We start from the raw sequence: 21,667 nt of genomic DNA on the forward strand, positions 1-21,667 counted from the left end.
CGGGCGTAAGAACTAACTACAATATCTATGGATTTTAAGGTAATCAGCTAACCTACTAAGTTCACTTTGTTATTGGTGTTTTATGCTATTTAAATATCTAAACGTTAGTGTAAAGAAGAAAAATTAAAAAACTTTTACATATCAATCTGCACATGCGAGGGACATTGGTTATGCTCATTTTTGCTTGCTCCTTTTAAGTTATCTTGAGTAAAACCGCAAAAATTCTCATGAAGCACATACAAAACACCTGAATCGGAAGCGATGTGATCTGTTTTCCGGCTTGGTCACGTGACGCTCGGCATAAAGCCTATAGCGAAAGAGAGACAGCGCAGCTTAGTATTTGTTTACATTTTAGCGATACGCCACAGTTTCTTTGGAAGATATGGAGAAGGAAGAGAAATGAAAGGGGTTCTATCGGGAGAGACTAAATAATAATGCTAGCCAGCTTTATTTAGAGAAACTGCTTGTCAATAAACTGACAGCAGCAACAGTGAGCAAAGCATGATTTCAAAAGCAACACATTTCAGCACAGTTCGCCTTTTATTTAACACAAACGAACGAAATTAATACTCTGTTATTCAACTAGAGTTGTTTAATTTGTTATAGATATATCTGTACCACGAAATGTTTTAAAAAGACACTTTTTTTAATGACGTACGACTCGCATTGACAGGGGAATGTCCGATCTGTCCGCTTAACGTTGCATGGCAGGTGCAAATGCACGTATCTGATTCATATCAGATTTATTTCCACATATGAATGATGCCTAAAACATCAGGTATGACTGAACTCTTGCAGTTTAACGTTACAGGTTTGGGGGTTTCTAAGTCTTGCACCCAGCCGCAGCAGAATTGTTCATAAGCTTCTGAACTCTTGCATTGTGTAGGCAGTAACGTTAGGCACTGATACCATAAACCAGGTAATTGACTATGTCAGGGTATGTGAAAGGTGGTAGTGCTTTGGGTCTTTCGTCCATTCTGTAGCAGGTCGTACGGGTCCATGTTGTTGATGTCAAGTAGGTTCTCTAAATAACGCTGCTTGGTGTTGTTATTTATTCTCTCCCGATAGAGCCCCTTTCCTTTTGCTTCCCCCTTCTTCATTTATTCCCAAGAAACTGTGCCTTATCGCAAAAATGCAAACAAATATCAAGCTGCTCTCTCTCTCTGTCGCTATTTCTCTCGGTCTCACTGTCGGAGTAACCATGACAACGGATAGTGTATCCTTCCAAGATGGCGACGCCTTCCCACAATGCAACGCGGAGTGAAACGTGTGACATCACATTCTCAGCCTAAGTCCCTCCCCTCCGCTTCCGGCTCATGGGACCTTATTTTGGAAAAAATATGTATGGTAGTCAATGGCGAGAGGCAACTTATCTTTTTATTCCGTCTAAACTGTGTCCTGAATTACACATATGATGTTTGTCAATTTAAAAGATAATTACGAAAGTCAAGAAAGTTGCAGTTTGTCATAAAACAGAAGAGTAACATTTAGTTTTGTGTGAAAATCGCTCAATGAACTACATCTCCCGGGAAGCGAAACAACGAGCAAGATCTGTTGCTCGTATGTGTGCAGTCTAGCCTGACTTCGTCATACTCATATTCTAGAAAGAATGTGAGTCTGATACTGCTCCATTGGGCTATGATTTGGGGGCGTGTTTCAACCGAACCAGGAAAGAAAATGCCTCTGCATTCAATTGGATAGACCTACAACCAATCAGAGCAACGGAGTAAATGATGCATGTTCTTCATTCATCTTTCCGACCGACAAATGCCTTGATCGCGGTTCTCTGTTCCACTTTTAAAAGCAATGCGCTGTCGATATCTTCTATAACAGACGCGATGGCGGAATCTACACGATTATTGTTATTTCATAAACAAAGTTCGGGAGGAGCACGTTCAAATAATCAATCCAATCAACTTGTCATCAAACAATACCATGTCTAACGTTACCCTATCAGCATGAGAGGAAGCATATTCACTCTAACTCCCCAAACACTCCTCGACAGTTTTTCTGCATCCCTCCACCACCCCGACTCCTCACGCTTGGCTTGTTCTTTCACAGCCAGGAATACGGGGGAGTAGGCCTACTCTGGGTTCGGGCCGAATACCGATCAAGGAGCCCTCTCCTCGGACAGCACGTCATATACGCATTTACTCTATCTGACTTATTTGTAAGTGTGAACTCGTGAAATCTCAATTCTCCAGCGGCAGAACTTTGTTGTAAACGAATTCAACCCAAGCGCTCTTTGGTAACGTGAGGATTACGTAACTGCACCTCATCTGTCAATCATCGTATAAAGCCCGCCCTGGCAATTTGATTGGTCCGAACATTTTTTGACTGATCATAATTACTCCTCAATGGATCAAGTCCAGACCGAACTTCCCGACCAAAAATTGTTGTGGGCGGGGTTTGGGCTGGCAGCCAGGCTATGTGCAGTCTGGTACAATACACTCAGGCATGAAGGCGTAACGTTACGATTATAACGTAAGACTATAGAAAAAATGACAGACGTTAGCTTCAGTAAAGTTACCTTCATTCATTGAGAGAAAATGTGCGCCTTCTGGGTTTGTAGTCTTTGTAATTACGTATTTTCACAGTCTTATACCTCAACAGTTTTACATCAAACTGCGACTTTCTTGACTTTAAAATGTATCTTTTAAATTGACAAACATCATATGTGTAATTCAGGGCACAATTCAAACGAGATCAAAATATTTGTTGTCTCTCGCCATTGACTACCATTCAATATATCTCTCTATATGGCTCTGGGCTCTCTATACTACTTCGTCATCTTTAAGGACAGATCTGTTACGTGCATCCTGTCACCGTAAACTGCCCTGTCAATCATCTTGTCACAGTTAAAATTCTCCATTCAATCTAATATAATTTCTTACCATTTCGGAGAGAAATGTAGCACTTTCATCTGCCAGTCGTGGGTCTTTCATGTGGACGTAACACTCTCCTTTGCAATTTGAATGTAATGATACATTTAAAAGTTAATGGCTAAACGTATCTTTACAAAAGTTCACAATGCTTTTGCAGATGCAATAAAAAGTAGCCAACATTGAATAAATACATTTTCGTCAGGTTAGATACTGATAATTAATCACTCAAACCCCTTTATCTAAACCTCTCTACACAACCGCCGGACTCGCCGACCTCCATGTCTGTAGTTTTTTTTTAACACTTTTTAATCGTGTTTGTAGTTCTAACCGAATCCTCGTCCAACGCGTGATGGGTTGTGGGCAATACGCTGATTTCACGCAGCCACCATTTTGAAATCGAAAGCGAGGCTCCGGTGGGAAGAACCCCGGAAGTACAGATAGACAACAGTGCCTTGGACTACCAACCTGAAGCTGCTGCCGCGATTTACACTATTGGATGTTAATATCCAATATGTCTATAGTTCGTTCCTGCTTCTTTTTTTACGTTCTGAATTATATATAAAAAATGTTTTATTTATAAATGAATTTCACTGTATATAGTCTAAAGTATGAAAGAAATGTATGTACATTTTTAGAATAACTAATTTCTATATTAAACAACAATACGCCATTGCATTCGCGACTCTCCTATGATTAAAGGCGACACTTCCGGTTTTCTTCCCACCGGAGCCATTTCAAAATGGCGGCTGCGTGAAATCAGCGTATATCAGCTGTTAGAGTGTGCATCGATCTGCACTTCGGATTCTGACCGGATATAGTAGACCATCCGGGTCTCTTTGGAACACTCATTTCAACATACTACGATTTGGGACGAACTGATTCTATTTTCGAATACTATTTAGGACGGATATTATGCGAATTGGGACGCAGCATAAGTTTCGGTTCATTTATGAGGCGAGCTCCAGTTCACGCGCCGGCGCCTCTGTGTCATGATTATCTATTGTCTGCTATATAGGCTACTTCTTATTTAATAAATCCAGGCAATTGGTTGATGAAATATTGATTCAAATTAAGATACAATTAATACAAAACAAAATTCACTTTAAAGAAAGGCTTTGTGCTTTCTGTTTGAGGTCTCTGTGAAAGTTTTAAAGCAGTCTTTTAGTGCCGCTTTCAGAGCGGTCACGTCCGTAACATTGTTTTTTTCCCTCATAAATGCGAACACGAAAAATAAAAATATTTTTTTATGTTCTGTGGAGAGCCAACCCTCCATCCGGTGGGTAGTAGGCTATTACTTTTGATTTGCGCAGTGTAATGCAAAGAATTACTAAAACATATTTTGCCACCTAAAAGTTCAAGATTTTTTTGTGTCACGCATGCATGTCTATTTCCCTCATATATAAAACGCATGTGTAGATTGATATTTTTCTAACGTCTGGACTCCTTTATTAAGGGAGTAGCCTATGGATATTATAAACAGACGTTTCAATATATTGGTATTAAATGCATTTTCTGAGAATTCATATTTTAAGTTTTTACTGCAAATGTCGCGTCCATAACGCTGGAATTGTAGCCTGGTAATACCAGACTCTGCTACTTCACTTTGCTTCGTAGACAGAGTCTGGAATGGCATAATAGAGAAGTGTTTTCTCTTTCGCAAGGGGGCGCTTGTCTGAAGTTTAAAATCATTGGTTACCCGTAAGCCAATCAGATAAGTTTATATATGACGTATGTTATCTGCCAACACAGCCGCATCGAACCACAGACATCATGCATCGAACTCAAATCTATGATCGAACTTCCACTGTAAACCTGCTGTAAACACTTGATGATGCGAGCGAAATACCGGAGTGAACATGGCTGTAAACGACTTTTGCAGATTATGCAAAGTTAATCTACGCATCCACAGTACAATCAGGGCCTCTAAACTGATATTTGACAGTGGAGAGAAACAAAAAAATATTTGCAGCCAACTGTCAAAGTTAGGATTAGTTCTGTTAAACACAACTCTTTGTTCATCTCGAGTCTGTCGGAAATGCTGCAACTTAATTGCAAGATTACAGCATGTCATGGCAATATTTAAGACCTGGAAAAGAAAGGAGACACTGACCTGTCAAAAGGCTCCCCAGTTTCTCGCTGACGATCGGTAATAGTTGATAAATTAAACTTTTCCCAAAGGGAGTAGGGCCACAATATCACCTCCATTCAAAATGTTTAATTAATACACACTCTTCTTGTTCGGGCTTCAGTTTGCTAATGCCGGTAATATTCTCCACAACTGAGCGAATTGCATCCGCGTCTCCATATCCGCGGTCGTTTTCGATTTCCCTAACCTAATCTTAAACTCGGCGCTTAGCGACTACGTCACGGCTTTCAGCCCGCCCTCTGTTTGTTGATTGGCCCGGCTGTTTTCAGGCCGGAGGAAAACGGATAGATAGGCCGCTGTCTCAGACTGAGTACAGAAGCGAAATGAAATTGAGCGGAAGTACGAAGTCTGACGTAGTCAGGCTACTGGAATTGCCCAATTTTAAAGAATTTATCCTCAACTAGATTTGTGGTGTAGGTCTACGTATTTTATAATGTTAACTTCAAATAGGCCTACTAAAAGTAATTTAAAGATGTGGTATTGGATCTGGACGGGAAGGATAACTCTCAGACATCCCAAGTCTCCCGGAAGTTCCGGGAGTCTCCCGCATATTGCTAGCGTCTCCCTGATGCCAGCAAATTAGTTAAAATCTCCCGGAATCAAGAGCGAGATAGAACATACTGCGCGCATAACATACATAGCGCGCGCCACGTGCACGGCAGAGAGGGAGGAGCGAGAGACCCTCGAGAGACCTGGGGTGCTTCTCAATTCTTATTTGTGCATCCTCGTTTCCTTTCCTCGCTTCCTTTCCTCGCGTCTCAGCTCCACCCCCTGCAGGATGCGAGGTAAGGCTGCAAGGAAAGAAAATGAGGACAGAGGAATCGAATGAAAGTTTTTTTTTATACTTTGGAATACTTGATCACTCGAGCGTCACTTCACTGCGTCATTAGCAGCGCTCAAAGGATCTGCCCTTATGTTGGTGAAGTTTGGTTATTTAAGAAATTAGTAATATATAATAATAAAGCAAGATACCCTGTTGAAATATGTGAGATGTGTGGTTTATATAAACTACAAAGGTAAAGAATAAATTAAAATGATTGTGACCGACGTGAAGGGGGAGAATTTATACGCGTGTCACGTTTAGTCAATAAAACACTTCCGCAAAGCATACAACTGTGCATCCTCGCTCATAGCTCCTCTGGAAGCCTCCTCACTCCTCGATCCTCTCGGTGCAATTAGAGAATTGAGATGTCCTTCAAGATGGCTGAGCTCGATCGGTTTCCGGGTCATAGGATGGAGGATCGAGGAGACGAGGAGGGATATTGAGAAGCACCCCTGGATTGTTGAGAGACCGTCAACAATCCAGTCGACCAACTCCCCATATCGTTACAGCCCTAGTCATTTTAGAATGTTAAGTTCTACTTATGTAGTTATATTGGTGAAAGTAACTCAAAAGTAATACAGGAGTAATGTAACGCATTACAATTCTGAGACAGTAATATTGTAAGGTAAAGAATTAGGCAACTTTTAAATAACAGTAACAAGTAATCTATATGTATTACAGTTTGGAAGTAACTTGCACAACACTGCTCTTCACCAACTGGAGCCTCTTAAATCACTTTAATGTTGTTGTGATCCACTCATCTTGGCACAAGCCAACACTGTGAATCACACATCCTGTATTTAAGTAAACGCTTCTCCAGACCAAGTAATTGAAATTAATACCTCAGTCTGGACGAGTGAACTTTTACTCATGGTTATGGCAAGTGAACTTGCACTAATATTTAAGTTGAAAATTACTGCTATACAGTTTTGTTTTTTTGTTAATGAGAACATCAAACAAGGAGGGACGTGCAACAAGCTTTCCAAATAGAATAACAAATTAACAACTGTACACGCGCACACACACATACTTGGTTTCACTATCTTTGTGGGGATTCTCCAGGCGTAGGCCTAATGGTTTTTATACTGTACAAACTGTATATTCTATCCCCTAAACCTACCCATCACAGAAAACTTTTTTACATTTTCAAAAAAACATAATTTACTATGTTTATTAATGCATTTCCCTTGTGGGGACCGCTGGCTGGTGAATGTAGGTGATCTCAGGTTTTACTATGCTTATGGGGACATTTGGTGCCCAGGGCCCACAATGTAATATAAACCTGTACACACACACACACGGAAAAGTAAAAGCATGGACAAAAGTAGGTTAAGAGACAAGTATTCCATCCCTCAGCACCTCAAACCTTCACAAAAAGATGTTTTTATGTACAAAAAGCAGCAAGATAAGACATTAGATAAGCCAAGCAAACACTCTAAACTGATGACTCCCTTATCAGTATTGAGTTGTCTATTGCACCACACAAAATGTGCTGTTTACTGAATGAGTTGAGGACTGCTTATGGAAAAACTTAAAACTGTAACTAATAAGCACTTTAAACATAGAAAAGTCTCCAGAAAGGACAGGGAGCCAACACCAATAATAATAATTAAGAAATAGGTCTAAAAAAATATTGGAAAAAGTGGAGATGTTACATCCACTAATAAAAACAAACCCCAAAAAAACATGTCACTATCAATTCATCAATAAAGCCAAATCAGAAGCTGGATGTTATAGTAGCCACATGTACTGGTCACATAAAACATTAATTTGTTGTATTAAACAAAAGCACACAGAGCTGCAATAAGTTGCTTGAGTGAAAGACAAGTGGCTTGTGCAGCTGGAGGTCTCAGGTCTTGTTGTGGCCGGAAGTTGCCACTGTCACTGAATGCACATGTGGAAGAGGTGACACTCAACCTGGGGCAATTCTACATTACAGAAGAGACTGTTTTAATAAACATTGCTGTGGGTGCGAGACATACCCTCCAAGTTCCAACAGAAGATATCCAACCAGTTCTGGGGCTGAGGAAACCTAATCCCCTTGTGAGCATCATTAGAATCTCAAGATGCTTATGCTCATTACTAAGGCATTTTTGTTTAAAAAATGTGTTTAAATTTATTAAAACTAGACTGATCACTGTAGAAAGAGGACTTCAATAAATATTATTTCTCATTCTACTCACAATAATCACTGTCACAAATGTTTAATGGCCAATCAATTTAAGTAAGAGGCAGCAACAGGGTTTAACTAGCTGGAGTGATAGCAAAGTTGATGAGTATTTCGCTATAGTTAAACTTCAGTTTCATTGGCATTCACAAGCCCTGGCTAATCACGCAGGCATCATGCCTAGCTTGCCCCGAACTGAACAGCCAATGGGAACACAATTCTAAAAACGAATTATGTAGAGATGTAAAATGTGTCCTGGTGTGGTTTGATGCACACAAACAAGACTTTATCATCGAATCTGAAGTTATCTCAAGTTAAAAAAAAGATTTTCAGTGTCGCCATAATTTATCTGTCATAATTTGAGGGGGGGGGGGTCCTATTATTGTAACAGACCAAGTTTTTTTAAAACTAAACTTAGCAAACCATGTCAACCAAAAGTCTTCCATTCCAAAGTCTAATTTCCATTTAACAGTGAATGTCATCAGACAAAATCTTAGAAAAGGCAAAATACAGCAAGAGCAAAACATCTTTCACTAGACTGGTAGCTATTTTAAGGTTTATGCTTCTCCTTTTGTTCCTGAAAGCCATGATTACAACTGAGCATCTGTAATAGCGTGATAAAATGTACTGCCCCTCCTCAACTCCACCCAACACAGATAACACAGAGCAGCTCCAAAACACTGCGATGCCTTCCTACTACAGTGAACTTTACCTCACACATGTGAGTAGAAATCGAGACTCAACAAACCATTCGATTATTCTTCAATAAACCAAGGCGACTATGATAAGGATCAAGATTTAAAGTATTCATCATGACAGTATCAAATGTGGCAATATTGTACACTTGTGTGATAATGGACCTTTAGCACGACAAAACATTGATAAAAATAAAATGTATTAATCTAACAGTGATATAAGCAGTTCCTAAACCCACCAAAAAGAAAGGACACTTCTTTCTTTGGTTTTTAATTATTTTTTGATAATTTTTCTGTTTATGTTGCTCATCCATGTAATGGATGCTTTCTGATGCCTGTAGAAATGGATGCTATATGATGCCGGATTCAGCTGCTACCCAGGTAAGTTTGAGATTAGTTTGAGCAAACGCTGTTTTTTGGGGGGCTCAAGAAGGTGGATTGGTTTTAGCAGTGTTCATCGCCATTGTAACTTAGGCTAATCTGCTCTGGAGCAGGTTTTATTCTGGGTTAGAGATCGCAAACCAAAACTGGACTAATCAGCTGTAAGCACAGTGACATAGCATATGTGATGCAATAAAGCCACTCCTCCTGTATCTCTCGCTCTAAAATAAAGCAGTTTATAGTGAAACATATTTAGAGACAAAATTACCCATAATTTGCAGCTAATTATTTATTATATTTTAAATTATATGAATTATCATTATAATTATGTATAATTCATATTTATACTACGGGGCTGTTGAATGCTTGAATCTGATTGGTTGACGAACGTTGTGTGCAATTATTTTCTGGGAAACGCACGGCTAAAGTAGTTCCAGGCAGGTGTTGACCGCATTATAGTTTCAAATCACTTCAAGATTCAAGATTAGAGCCCGACCGATATGGATTTTTGGGGGCCGATGCCGATACCGATATTAGGTGGTAAAAAAAAGCCCGATACCGATATATCGGCCGATATTATTTATGTGTATATTATAATACAGTAGCAATATTATTTATGTGTATTATAGTACAGTATACCAGTCAAAAGTTTGGACACTTTCCTATTGGTGTATACAAACTTTTGATGGGTACTTTACACAGTAGCTATAAACAGAATAAATATATTTTATAAACACGTTTTGCAATGATCACTCAAATGTGGTAATCAAACACTTGTGTGACACAGATATGTAATGGAGGCAGGGGGAATGATAGAATGAGAATTATACAGCTGAGCTGTAACCAAACTAGTTTGCATTGCATGTTATATTATATTATATTATATTATATTCTAAATACTGTTGCATAATCTTCACTAACGACTTTGTCTTTTAATTTAGTCATAACTTGTATCAATAAATATATAAAAAGTGTCACTGACAAAACCTTATTATCTTCTATTTTTACTCTTAATTCCTTTAATCTCTACCAGTGGAGGAAGAACTCAGATCTTTTTACTAAAGTAAAATTAATAATATCATAATGAAAACGTTTTTAATTACATATGTATAGTACTTGTATACTATTTTAAATAATTAGTAAGCAAAATGTATTAAACGTGAAACTAGGCTACTCTTAATGCAAAATGGCCCTATATAAAGTGATATAATTATATACATTTTTGGAATATTGCTTGATGTTGTAACGTAGCGTTATCAGGCAGAATGAGCTTTAACACGGTGTCTACACCGGACGCGGCCGTTATTGCTCGCGTCGCAACAGCTGTTTACCCGAGACAAAGCAGAATCAGTTTACTGTCGGAGATCGCTCGCGCCACGCATTTTAATCAATGTTTCATCAACCAATTGCCTTAATAAATAAGAAGTAGGCCTAAATATAGCAGACAATATAATCAGGACTTCTCAGCTGCGCGCTTGCAATAGTCACAAGCTCATCATACGTGACAGAGGCTATAGCAGAGAAATCAATTCTGTGAATTACACTGCGCAAATCACAAGTAGGCTACTACCCACCGGATGAAGAAGGGTTGGCTCTCAGTCTCCACAGGCTACATAAAATATTCATTTTATTTTATTTTTCGTGTTCGCATTTATGAGGAAAAAACAATGTTACAGACGCGACAGTTCAGCACTACGGACGTGAGCGCTCTGAAAGCGGCACTAAAATATGCTTTGAAACTTTCACATAGACATCAAACAGAAAGCACAAAACCTTTCGTTTCAAAGTGAATTTCGTTTTGTATTAATTGTATCTTAATTTTAATCAATGTTTCATCAACCATTTGCCTGGATTTAATTTATAAGAAGTAAATTTAGCAGACGATAGATAATCTCGACACAGAGGCGCCTGCGGGTGAACTGGAGCTCGTCTCATGAACCGAAACTCAGCGTATAGACCTGAGAATTTAAATATATCTATATTGAAATGTCTACTTTTAAACAGAACAATTCAAAATGAAAGACAGACAGACTCATGTAATCGTATGAAATGTGCATTTCTCTCTGGCACGCGTTCACTGAAGATCGCGAGTCAGCATCGTCAACTTCATCTTTGGCTGACACTGACTGAAAACACTTGTTTATTAATAAACAATTAAAATGTATCCTTGCTATATTTGTTGTATTCATAATCATTACTTTTCCCAGTTCTTGTGGCAGCTTTTATGTGCTTTATTGGCAGCGCCACCCTTACATGAATCACCGCACCCGCATTTTTTAAAATATTCCTTTATCGGCCATTATAAATGCCGATACCGATAGTTAGGAAAATGCCTAAAATCGGCCGATAATATCGGCCCACCGATATATCGGTCGATATATCTATTCAAGATTCAAGAAATCCAGGCCGTATCCAGATCAGATGAAGGACTTGCGCCTAGACACGACCACAACGCAGCCCTGAAGTGTCAGCAGAGAACGTGTCAACTAGCCTGGCATGCCAGACCTACATCAAGATGTTAGGTCTGGGAACTCTCCATTGACATGCCTCAATCCGAGGGGCGGGATAAACGGTTACCTTTCAAAATCCCTCTGCACGCAATAGGATAACGCTACAACCAACCAGAGCAACGAACGGTTGTGGATGAGTGAGTCCCATGCGTTTTTCCACCAGCGGAGCTAATTGATATATTAAACTTTTGCCGTATCAGGTCGGCAAAACTCCGAACACATCTTCCTTTTTTAAGAATGACTTAAGTGGCGTTCTCTTAACTCCAAGTCCTCCAGAGTCGCGGCCAAAGCCGATTCGAAAGACCGCTGCATCTTCATTGTTTTCAAGTAGCAGGGAAATCACCTATGGAAATCACGCGGAACGTCATGAACTGTGCCGTCATTGTGTTAAGCCCGCCCGCCGACTCTATACACGATGTGATTGGCCTGACCAGTTTTTGGTTTTTCCAGCTCAAAAGCCTATGGAGAGTTGCTAGACCACACTGGCTGCGAAATAATTTTCGCTACCGCTAGGGTGCGTCTAGATTTCTAGGCTACGTGTCAACTAGACTATCCTATGCGAAGGCCTCATCGACACGACAAAAGTTTTTTTTTATCATGAAATATGGTTTTCCTCTGTACAGATGAAAAAGTTATCAAAATGATTCCCGTTCACACACATGCCTATAGACTAAACACGTAATACGCATGTGCATTCCGTCACCGTTTTCACAGATTCACGTTTTTGAAGTTAACACGGAGATAACGGTATCATTTTTAAAACCCGTTTTTAAAAACTTGCACTTAGAAACCTACTTTATAGTTTGAATTCTCAGGCCACCAAAACGCTGTTGTCATGTAAATGACCAGCCAGAACACATTAAAAGTTTTCTGTTTTCAGCAGAGAAGAATACTGGGAAAAGTTCTCATTAACTTTTTACAATCTAACCATTTTTCCTTTTTTGTTTTTCTTTCTAACCATATGTCTCTGCAGTTTGTCTAGTTTTCCCTCCTTCGTCCCAGGTTGTTTAAAAGGGATAACTACTGAAAACAGACATGATCAAATTGACAGGAATTCATCAGGTCTTGTCCACAGTATTTCCGAAAATCAATGACTGGTTTACATGAAAAAATTCTTGAATCTTAACATTAGGAAGTTCAAGCATGACAGTACATCCCATAGAAAAACAACAACATTCCTGACTTCCACTCAACCAGCAAGGAAATATTGTTCGTAAAGCCATTTAATCCCAATTACTTTACATTGTGGACAAATGGTGGACAGTCTGTCTGGCAAGAAAATTTAACGTTTTGATTTTCGGTCTGATGAAGGTGCCCATGCATGGGAGCACCAATTGTGAAAAACAGAACTACCTTCCGAGACTACATGTGCATAAAACATTTGTAGAAGCTGGGATTTTTCAAAAGGCTTCAAAAATGTAATCCTAAAATCTTTGAGAAATTATCACAAATTTCCTCATAACTACTGCATCCTGGTATTCAATACAGAACACTGTTGGGGGGGGGAGAACTAGCACCCTAGTTTGCAGAGTTTTCTGACTTTTAACGCCTAAATTGCACATACAACAAATGTAAAAAAAAAAAAAAAAAAAAAAAAACTTTAAATGGTGAATTATGGCCAAAGCAAAAGGTAAACCAAACAAAAAGCAAATAAAGTCCTTTTGAAATTCACACTCTGGCACCTTTTCCGGTTTGTGACATAGAATGTCAACACATTACTTTTTTTGTGTGTGTGGGAGCTAAACCACACTATGCACGGTACAGAGGAAGTGTTTTGACAGCGTGGTCACTTAATGCATGATTTGACACACCTCTATGCACTGCTCTGCTCAATCATAAATGATCTTGACATGTTTGAGCACAGATTGGGCCCAGATGTTGCTGTGTGGTATGATTATCCTACATCTTCTCATCTCTTTAGTGGTAAAAATTATCTCAGCGTGCCCAACATGCATTTAAGCATGACAGATAGGCACGTGCAAAGTATGCTATAACAATCGGTTACATCACAGGTTAACCTAATTTCTTCTGAGGCCTGTGTGCAACTGAATGTTGGAGGTTGGTCTTTTATTTGTTTACTAATGGCCTTTTCCTTATTTTGTTTAAGGAAATTGGAAAAAAGGCAACAATGTTTTAATTAGATTCCAATGGCAGAATGAAGCAAAGCAGATTGTATTATAGTGTGTTCTTGAATATAGATTCAGCCAAATCAATGTAAGTGCCAGATTCATGCATTTACACAATACTTATTTTCTGTTAAATAAGTATTGTCTAGCTAGTGTTTAGTCTACAATAAATGCGTAAAATAATGTATTTACCTATATATGTTAAAAATGCTATTTTAAATATCAAAACAGTGCTATGAATATTGTTTTGATTCCACAGCAACTGAGTATTAGCCAGAAATAGTAAATCATTCCAGAAATCTCTATACCTTTAGAAGCATCCACTATATGACAAAGTTACAAATTAAGCATAGAAAGAAAACTGAACATGTTAAAATAACTAAACTAAATATTTTTGTTATCCTGAAAAGCACTGGAAAGCATATGCCAGTTAAAGTAGGGTAATACTGTATTATTTTACTACTTGATAAAAATGCATGAGAAAATATTACACCTAAACTACAGGAGAAGTTCTACAACACCAAAACCACCTGACGTGTATACTTGATCTCATTCGTAGGTCACTTTGAATAAATGTAAATGTAATATGAGAAACCAAAGGTTATGTGTAACAACATTCTGTGACAATACGAGGCATTGATTGCTGGATTTTTTTCACATGAAAAAAAATCCACTTTTCAAGAGCGTTAGCCTACTGAATGTATGACTTTCTGTATTTTCTTGAGATATATCTAATGTTTGTTGTTTAAGAACACAGATTACATATTCATCATTGAGGCAATTTAGGTGCCTGAGTCTGAAGTAAGAGTCAAGATAAGTAAGAGTGCCAGCTGACATTTGTCACTGTAAATGATTGCAATCAAAACGATTAAAAAGTGTCACAAAACTGGTAATCTGAAGTAATTTAAATTTAACATGAATCTGAAAACGAAAGCAAGAGGTAAAACCCTTTAAACCACTAGAATAATTTTCTCCGCCTGATATGGAGGAATTTGGTTCAACAGGTCATTCACATGCAAGTTTATTAGACAATAAATAGCTAACATTAAAGGATGTAATTATTCTATAGTTTAGGGTGCAAATATAAAACAGCATCATTGCTGACACTTTTTCCGCCCTGTAATGCTGTTAGTAGAAATAAATCTGACCTGTAACGAACAAGTAATAGTTTAACGTTTCTATTAAACTGAATATCTGTACAATTATAGTAGCTAGTCTAAGTCTTTAAACCGATATGAACGTCTTACTGGTGATATGAAATAAAATACGGAAGGATTATTCAGCTGTAGTGTGTAGGCTACACCTCGTGTAGTAGGCTATCATTTGTCTTACCATCGCTTGCTCCTCGGTCAGAAGACAGCACTGTCAGTGGATCTGTTACAAATGCTCTGAAAGTATTACCGGCGTCTAAAGAGTTTTGAACACTATCTTCTCGTTAAATTGATGGACACTTCTTTGATAAACTTCCAATATTCAAAGTGCATGCTCTGTTCAGATGTGGCCCAGCCCCCTTGATAAAAAAGACCCTCCCATACACCATACGTGAAGATGGTGTTGAAGTTTCAGCTGAGAGCTCTTAAATCACTTCAGCATAATAACTACCAAACAGTGCGTCGACTGACCGTCGTTTTCTGAAAATACTAACACACCATATGAACATTCGTAAAAAAACAACCCGAATAATTTGGGACGTATAGCTAATAAACAGAATAAATATATATAAATTCAATAATTAGGATCGTTTATGATTAACAGAGATGATCTCTGGCTTAGATTAAGATTTACCGGTAGTAGCTACCTGTTATTGAGCACGTGCGTTTTGCTGCGGTTGGTGGATGTTTCCGGGAGACAATAGACCTGCGATTATAACGTTAGTCATTGAGTAACAGTTTCCCATCGAAATTGCTAATAAAACTGCAAAACTATGTGATATTTTTATTAACCTGTTACTTTCTAACTCAGCTGTTTATGGTTTCTGAACCCTTTAAATGTAATAAATGTGAAAAGAATGTGGCTGCCAAAACCATACGGCTCTGTCGCATAGCAACACATTTCGAAGCAAACACAAAAAGGGAGCGTGGAATGAATAACGGGTGAAATGGGGACATTTAGCGACAGACGCACATTCGTTACCTTTTTGTTCTCTAAAATATGCTGGAAGACGATATGGAGGATACACGCTTCCCCATTCACGCGCCGTTGCGCTGCGTAGCGGTGGGTTTAACAACTGCTAGCAAAACGAGTGCTTGACTTCAGCTGTACGGTGTAACAGTTACCATTGGTCCCTCTCTAAGTTTGCCGCTCTGTTGAGAAAATGGCATGAATACGCAATGATATTCAATTATTTCTCCGAAGAGGCAGAATGCAGAGTCTAATCTAAATGGTTCTGGGGACTTATGGAAAAAAACAAAAGTAGCCTATTCAGAGTCATGTGTGTTGGTAAACTCTAGTTTACGTCTTTGTGATAGTTAACGTTGCTGTCATGCCTCAAAAGCATTTATGCCATACAATCGGTAACCTAGCTATTGGTAGCTTCATTAAACCACAACTAGCCTATAAGCTTCAGCAATAACCTTTAATAATGTTGAAAGGGATGAAAGTCAGCATATTTTGTCTCTGCATCATTATTTAGATAATTCAGTATTAATGCTAACATTTTAATAATTAAAGGGGCGTTTGGGAAAATGAGCAATATAACGTTACTTAATGAAATTTCAAATGAATTCTTACTCTGGTTAGATGAATATGATTTATCATTTGTCATGTAGGCTACATTTAAAGTTATTTTTACATTTACAGTTTTATCTTGTTGTTCACTAGCCTACTTCTAAACAACGAAGAACATCTTTGTTAGTGTGCTCCACCACTACATGTGACATTGCATCAGCAGCAGGTGTAATATCAGAGACAAACCATAGGGAAGACTGCCATCTCGTGGTAGAAATGGATACCTGCAGATAAACTTTACACAACGAAAATTAATTATGATTTTGATATTTAACGATACGAACGAACGTTGGATTGTGCTCTAAATGTCTGAAACTGCCTGATTTTTTACATTAGCCTATATGTAAATATGGAAAGTGTAGCCTACTTGTTCAATATATTCGAGAGAAAAAAACTCCCTTGTAGAAACGTGTTATGACTTCTTGCCAGGAGAGGGAGACTGCAAGTGTTTAGTTGTAACAAAACGCAAGCAACATGTGTAGTTTCGATTATGAATTATTTTTCATACACGTCACGTCAGTCTAAATAACCCTATCAGCTACCGTTGGTTTGAGAATGAGGTTATGTGGCTGCTACATATTTTCAGACAGCAGAGGACGACATAGGCCTACTGTAGCTTTGAAAGACTAGAAATATGGCAAGCCGGTTTAACTTTTATTCATTTCCAGGATATGAAGATATCAACAATTACATTTTCACTAGTTAAAATTATAGTTATTGATATCAGGAATAATATTTCTACTAGTAACAATGGCAATTTTTGATATCAGGAATTACATTTTCACTAGTAACAATGCTAATTCTTGACATCAACATTTACATTTTCACTAGTTAAAATTATAATTCTTGATATCAACAATTGAATTGCAACTAGTAAAAACTATAATTCTTGATATCTGTAATTGTATTTTCACTAGTGAAATGTCACCATAGGCTGCCATTCAAAATCAATTCTTGATATCAAGAATTGATTTCTTACTAGTTGAAATTCCAATTTCACATATCAGAAATACAATTCTTACTAGTAAAAACCTTTATTTTTGATATAAAGAATTAAATTGTCACTAGTTGAAATGTCTATTCTTGATATCAACAATTGAATTGCTACTAGTAACAATGTTCATTTTTGATATCAATAATTCAATTTTCACTAGTGACAATGTTAATTTCTGATATCATGAATGTGATTGTTACTAGTAAGAAAGCCATTTTATATATCTGAAATAATATTGATATCAGAAATACATTTTCAGATATCAAAAATGAACATTTTTACTAGTAGCAATTCAGTTGTTGATATCAAGAATAGACATTTAGACTAGTGATAATTTAATTATTGATAACAGGAATTCGCATTTTTACTAGTAACAATGTAATTATTGATATCAAAAATTATATTTCTACTAGTAGAAAATCAATTCTTGATATCAACAATTGATTTTGAATGGCAGTCTATGGTGACATTTCACTAGTGAAAATACAATTGTTGATATCAATAATTCAATTGTTGATATCAAGAATTGAATTGTTGATATCAACCAAAAATGTAATTGTTGATATCAAAAAAATGTAATTGTTGATATCAAAAATGTAATTGTTGATATCAAGTATTCATATCCTGGAAATGAATAAAAGTTAAAACGGCTTGCCATACTATACTAGTAGCAGTGACATGTTGCAGCCTATATTAGAGAATCCTGTATTTTTGTTCTAGACTCTAGACGACTAAATTTATTATTTACAATATTTGTGATGATTAAGAGGATTATAATTGTTGACAATGATGGTGATGTTGCATAAGTTAATTAGGCTACTTGATTTTAGAGTATTTAGAGCGACGATAAGTAGGCCTAACTGTAGGCATAGACATTTTTAAAAAGGCAAATATTTAGGTTATTGGCCCTATGAAGGGCCCTAACCCTACAAATCACACGTTTCTTTTAATTGTATTTGTTTGATAAATATATATATAACCAATTTACATTAATTGTTTATTTTGCCAGAGTTTTCCATTTATTTATTTTGTTTGTTTGCACCCAGTATTTCTATTGAGGAAAACGTATTTGTCCTATAATGCTCTTTGTGTAGAAATAAGTAACTTAAGAAAATGAGACAAAAGGCTGAGTACAAAAAAAAACAATGCTTTTAATTCTGAAAATCCATGAAAAAAATACTCCCTGACTTGATACAAATGTTTAAATGGAGATAATAAAAAAAAAACATATAGCCTATACAAAAGTTTGGGTCCTGCCCCGTTTTTATACATCTGGGAAAGTACTAATTTACCTTCTAAATGAACAAGAATCTCCTTCTATTAAATACTGACATAATTTAAAGGAAATGACATTATACTGCTATTCACATAATAACTGCTGTCCCAAAATAGGAATTGTCTTAACAATATAAAATTCTCTTGTCGTTTAAACTAGATATAGTCTCTCTTTTTTTTTTCACATGTGCCTCTTCATGTGCAGGGCCAGGTGATCCGAGCGGGAGAAAGCTCTCTCGCACAGGTGGCACTGAAACGGCCTGTGTCCGGTGTGTTTCCTGTAGTGACGCGTCAACTCGTCTGACCTGGCGAACTTCCAGCCACAGCCTTCCCAACTGCAGTGGTAGGGTTTCTCACCTGTGAACAGAACGGGGGGAAACATTTATTATTGTGTACCAAAACGAAGAGGTTTAAAGTAAGAAATGAAGTAAAAACAACACGTGAAATACAATTCCACTACATACCTGTGTGTGTCCGCATGTGCGCTTTCAAATGGGAGCTTTTCGTGTACGTTTTCCCACATCCGGGGAAATCACAGCTGTGCGTCGCAGTCCGTTTTCGTGCCCATGACCGACGCCCTCGTTTTGGCTTGCTGTCTTCTGGGTTTAAAAATCCCAGGAGCGGTGAGGATGGTGGAGTCAGCATCACACCTGGCATGGCCGGGTGATTTGCCCGCAATGGTTCGCTAAACATACTGTAATGTCCGTGATACTGCTGATGCTGGGCGTATTGCGGAGGAAAATGCGCGCTATTCATGAACTGCTGTTGATGTGCAATTTCAATGTGATGGTGAGAGTTCATTTCTGTTAGGATGCAGTCTTTCCTCCCTAAAATGTCCCGAGGCACATCGTGTTGCACGTGATGCTCATAAGTCATCACGCGCTGGGGTTCTTGTCCATAATAATGACCCACGTAGTCGTTGGACATCATGCAGGATTGCTCGTGGTTTTCAGATTTTATTTTGTATCCCACGTTATTAGAAGTGGACACATGGTTTCGACAGTTTATAGCCCTTAGTTCAGTGTACTCCAGTCTGTCTTTAAAATCACGGGAGTCGCCATGATAATTCATATCCGAGGTAAACAACTCGGCTACCAGACTGTGGCCGGGACGTGCGGTAAAGTTGTTGCCACAAAAAGCGTTCGGCGTCGGGTGACATCCATCGCTGTCGTACACAGTACTGCAGCTTTCGGGTGACTCCGGTAGAGAATAGGCGGGCGGCGGTTGCGCTGAGTTGTTGTCAATGTCAGACGTGACCGAGTTGGACAGAATGAACTCTAGGTCCAAAAACTTGGAAAGATCGTCCTCGTCTTTGGCCAGAGATGGAGATTCGACAATGCTGAACTCCACCTCGATGAGGGGTCTCACGTCTCCAACTGTCTTAGTTGGGTCAACTTTCCAGTCCTGAGGGAAGAAAAACATTCGGGTTAGACACCTTTCTCATATGATCGGTGATTAACATACAATTAAAAAATCCTCTAAGCAAGAATATTTATAAAGATGCAGCATTACAGTGTAGGCTAAATTATATAGGCTAATATGACACTTAGCTATTGCAATGTAGGCTAAATAGGATAATGGCAGTTTTTATGTTTTGCCAATGAAGCTATACGATCATAATTGGCTTAGGCTACAGTATACGGAAAGCATCATAATGTTGCAATGGTTTTCTCCTCGGAGGATTTTTTTTATGTTAACCTCCATTTACCATAAATTTGTAGGATAACTCCTGCGATTAGTTAAACGTAAAATACTCTACGAAATGCATAAATACTTAGCCTACATGTTAAACACTCAAAATACCTTTTAAACAGCCTATAGTCTACCTTAAATAGCCTAACTTTAAATGAAGAGTTGAACTCACCCGAACAATTTCAGACTGCTTTTGGTCTAAAATCTGGTTGCTTGTAAAAGTATTTATCGAAGGCAACATCGCATCTGCAAGAGCCATGTTGCAAATGTTAGGGAGTTGTTCAGTCTCATTCAGTCCGAGACAGACAATGCGTCTCTAATACGTTTGGCATCCTACCTGTCCCATTATAAGGAGTGTCGTGTGGGCGTGCCCTCGTGACGTTGGTCATGTAGTTGTATGTAACCTATCAAGTATTTACTCTGGCTATCCTTAACAACATGTAAATGTTGTCAAAGCACAGTTGATTATTTGGCCTATAATTAAACGTATAATTAATAGCCTAAAACGTCCTTGTTCTATTAAATTGTGAAGACTACTTAGACGTTCTGGAGGATAACAAAATTAGACACAAAATGCGCACGCTGAACCTGCTGTTGTTTCATTGTAAAAAATCTCACATCACACCACATTTAATAAGAATTCGGTTCATCATATTCATACAATTGTGTAGATTCAAGAACAAAGTAAAACTTTTACCTCCAAATAATGTTCCTAATGAATGTAAGCGGCTTGTCGAATTTGTCATTCATTGGACCCCCCAATGAATTCTGAGTGTAATTTGAGTGCTGAAGGGGGCGCCACAAACCCCCTGCTCGGCCAAACCTCTTGTAGTTTATTGGAGGGCCATTCAAACACTATTATTTTGGTGAATTATTTTTTAAAATATATAAATCTATTAAAATGTGTTGGAAATTTTCCATATAAATTATTTATTGTTTTATTATTTATCTATATTAAATGTGTGTGGTAGCCTAAACAATGCTTGATATAATAATGCAAACAACAAAAGAAAATGTTTCAAGAGGACAACAGAAATCATAGGCTAGATTAGTTACTATTAAAACAAACATTTTATATAATGTGGATCCAAATGTTTCAGTCAACCAGCACCATTACTGTGAGTTTCACCTCTTCATTCATATTAAAATTGACCTGATCTCATGTGTCTGATAGGTATTAATTTATCCAGATCGAACTTCTGCTTAATTAGCATTTGAAAAAACAGCTGTAAAATCTCGGAGCCAT

At 37.9% G+C, this 21,667-nt stretch overlaps 2 protein-coding genes across 2 annotated transcripts in view; both read right to left on the reverse strand.

The window, feature by feature from the left end:
• The window catches only part of slc6a9 (solute carrier family 6 member 9), a 61,569-nt gene extending 46,393 nt beyond the window's left edge, over positions 1–15,176 (reverse strand). Inside the window, exon 1 of the mRNA XM_056239498.1 lies at positions 15,066–15,176. The gene's annotated coding sequence lies outside the window, so the exon portion shown is untranslated. The remainder of the gene's footprint in view (positions 1–15,065) is intronic.
• A 3,727-nt stretch (positions 15,177–18,903) lies between these two features.
• klf17 (Kruppel like factor 17) lies at positions 18,904–20,747 on the reverse strand. Its single transcript, XM_056239528.1, has 3 exons — positions 20,594–20,747; positions 19,194–20,133; positions 18,904–19,086 (listed from the first exon to the last, which is right to left on the reverse strand). The coding sequence occupies exons 1-3, from the start codon at positions 20,678–20,680 to the stop codon at positions 18,911–18,913; spliced, it is 1,203 nt and encodes a 400-aa protein (XP_056095503.1). The 5' UTR covers positions 20,681–20,747; the 3' UTR covers positions 18,904–18,910.
• Positions 20,748–21,667: the final 920 nt, after the last annotated feature.

This window comes from Rhinichthys klamathensis, unplaced genomic scaffold, assembly GCF_029890125.1.
Source record: "Rhinichthys klamathensis goyatoka isolate OS25496 unplaced genomic scaffold, OSU_Roscu_1.1 h1tg000566l_1, whole genome shotgun sequence".
Taxonomy (NCBI): Eukaryota; Metazoa; Chordata; class Actinopteri; order Cypriniformes; family Leuciscidae; genus Rhinichthys; species Rhinichthys klamathensis.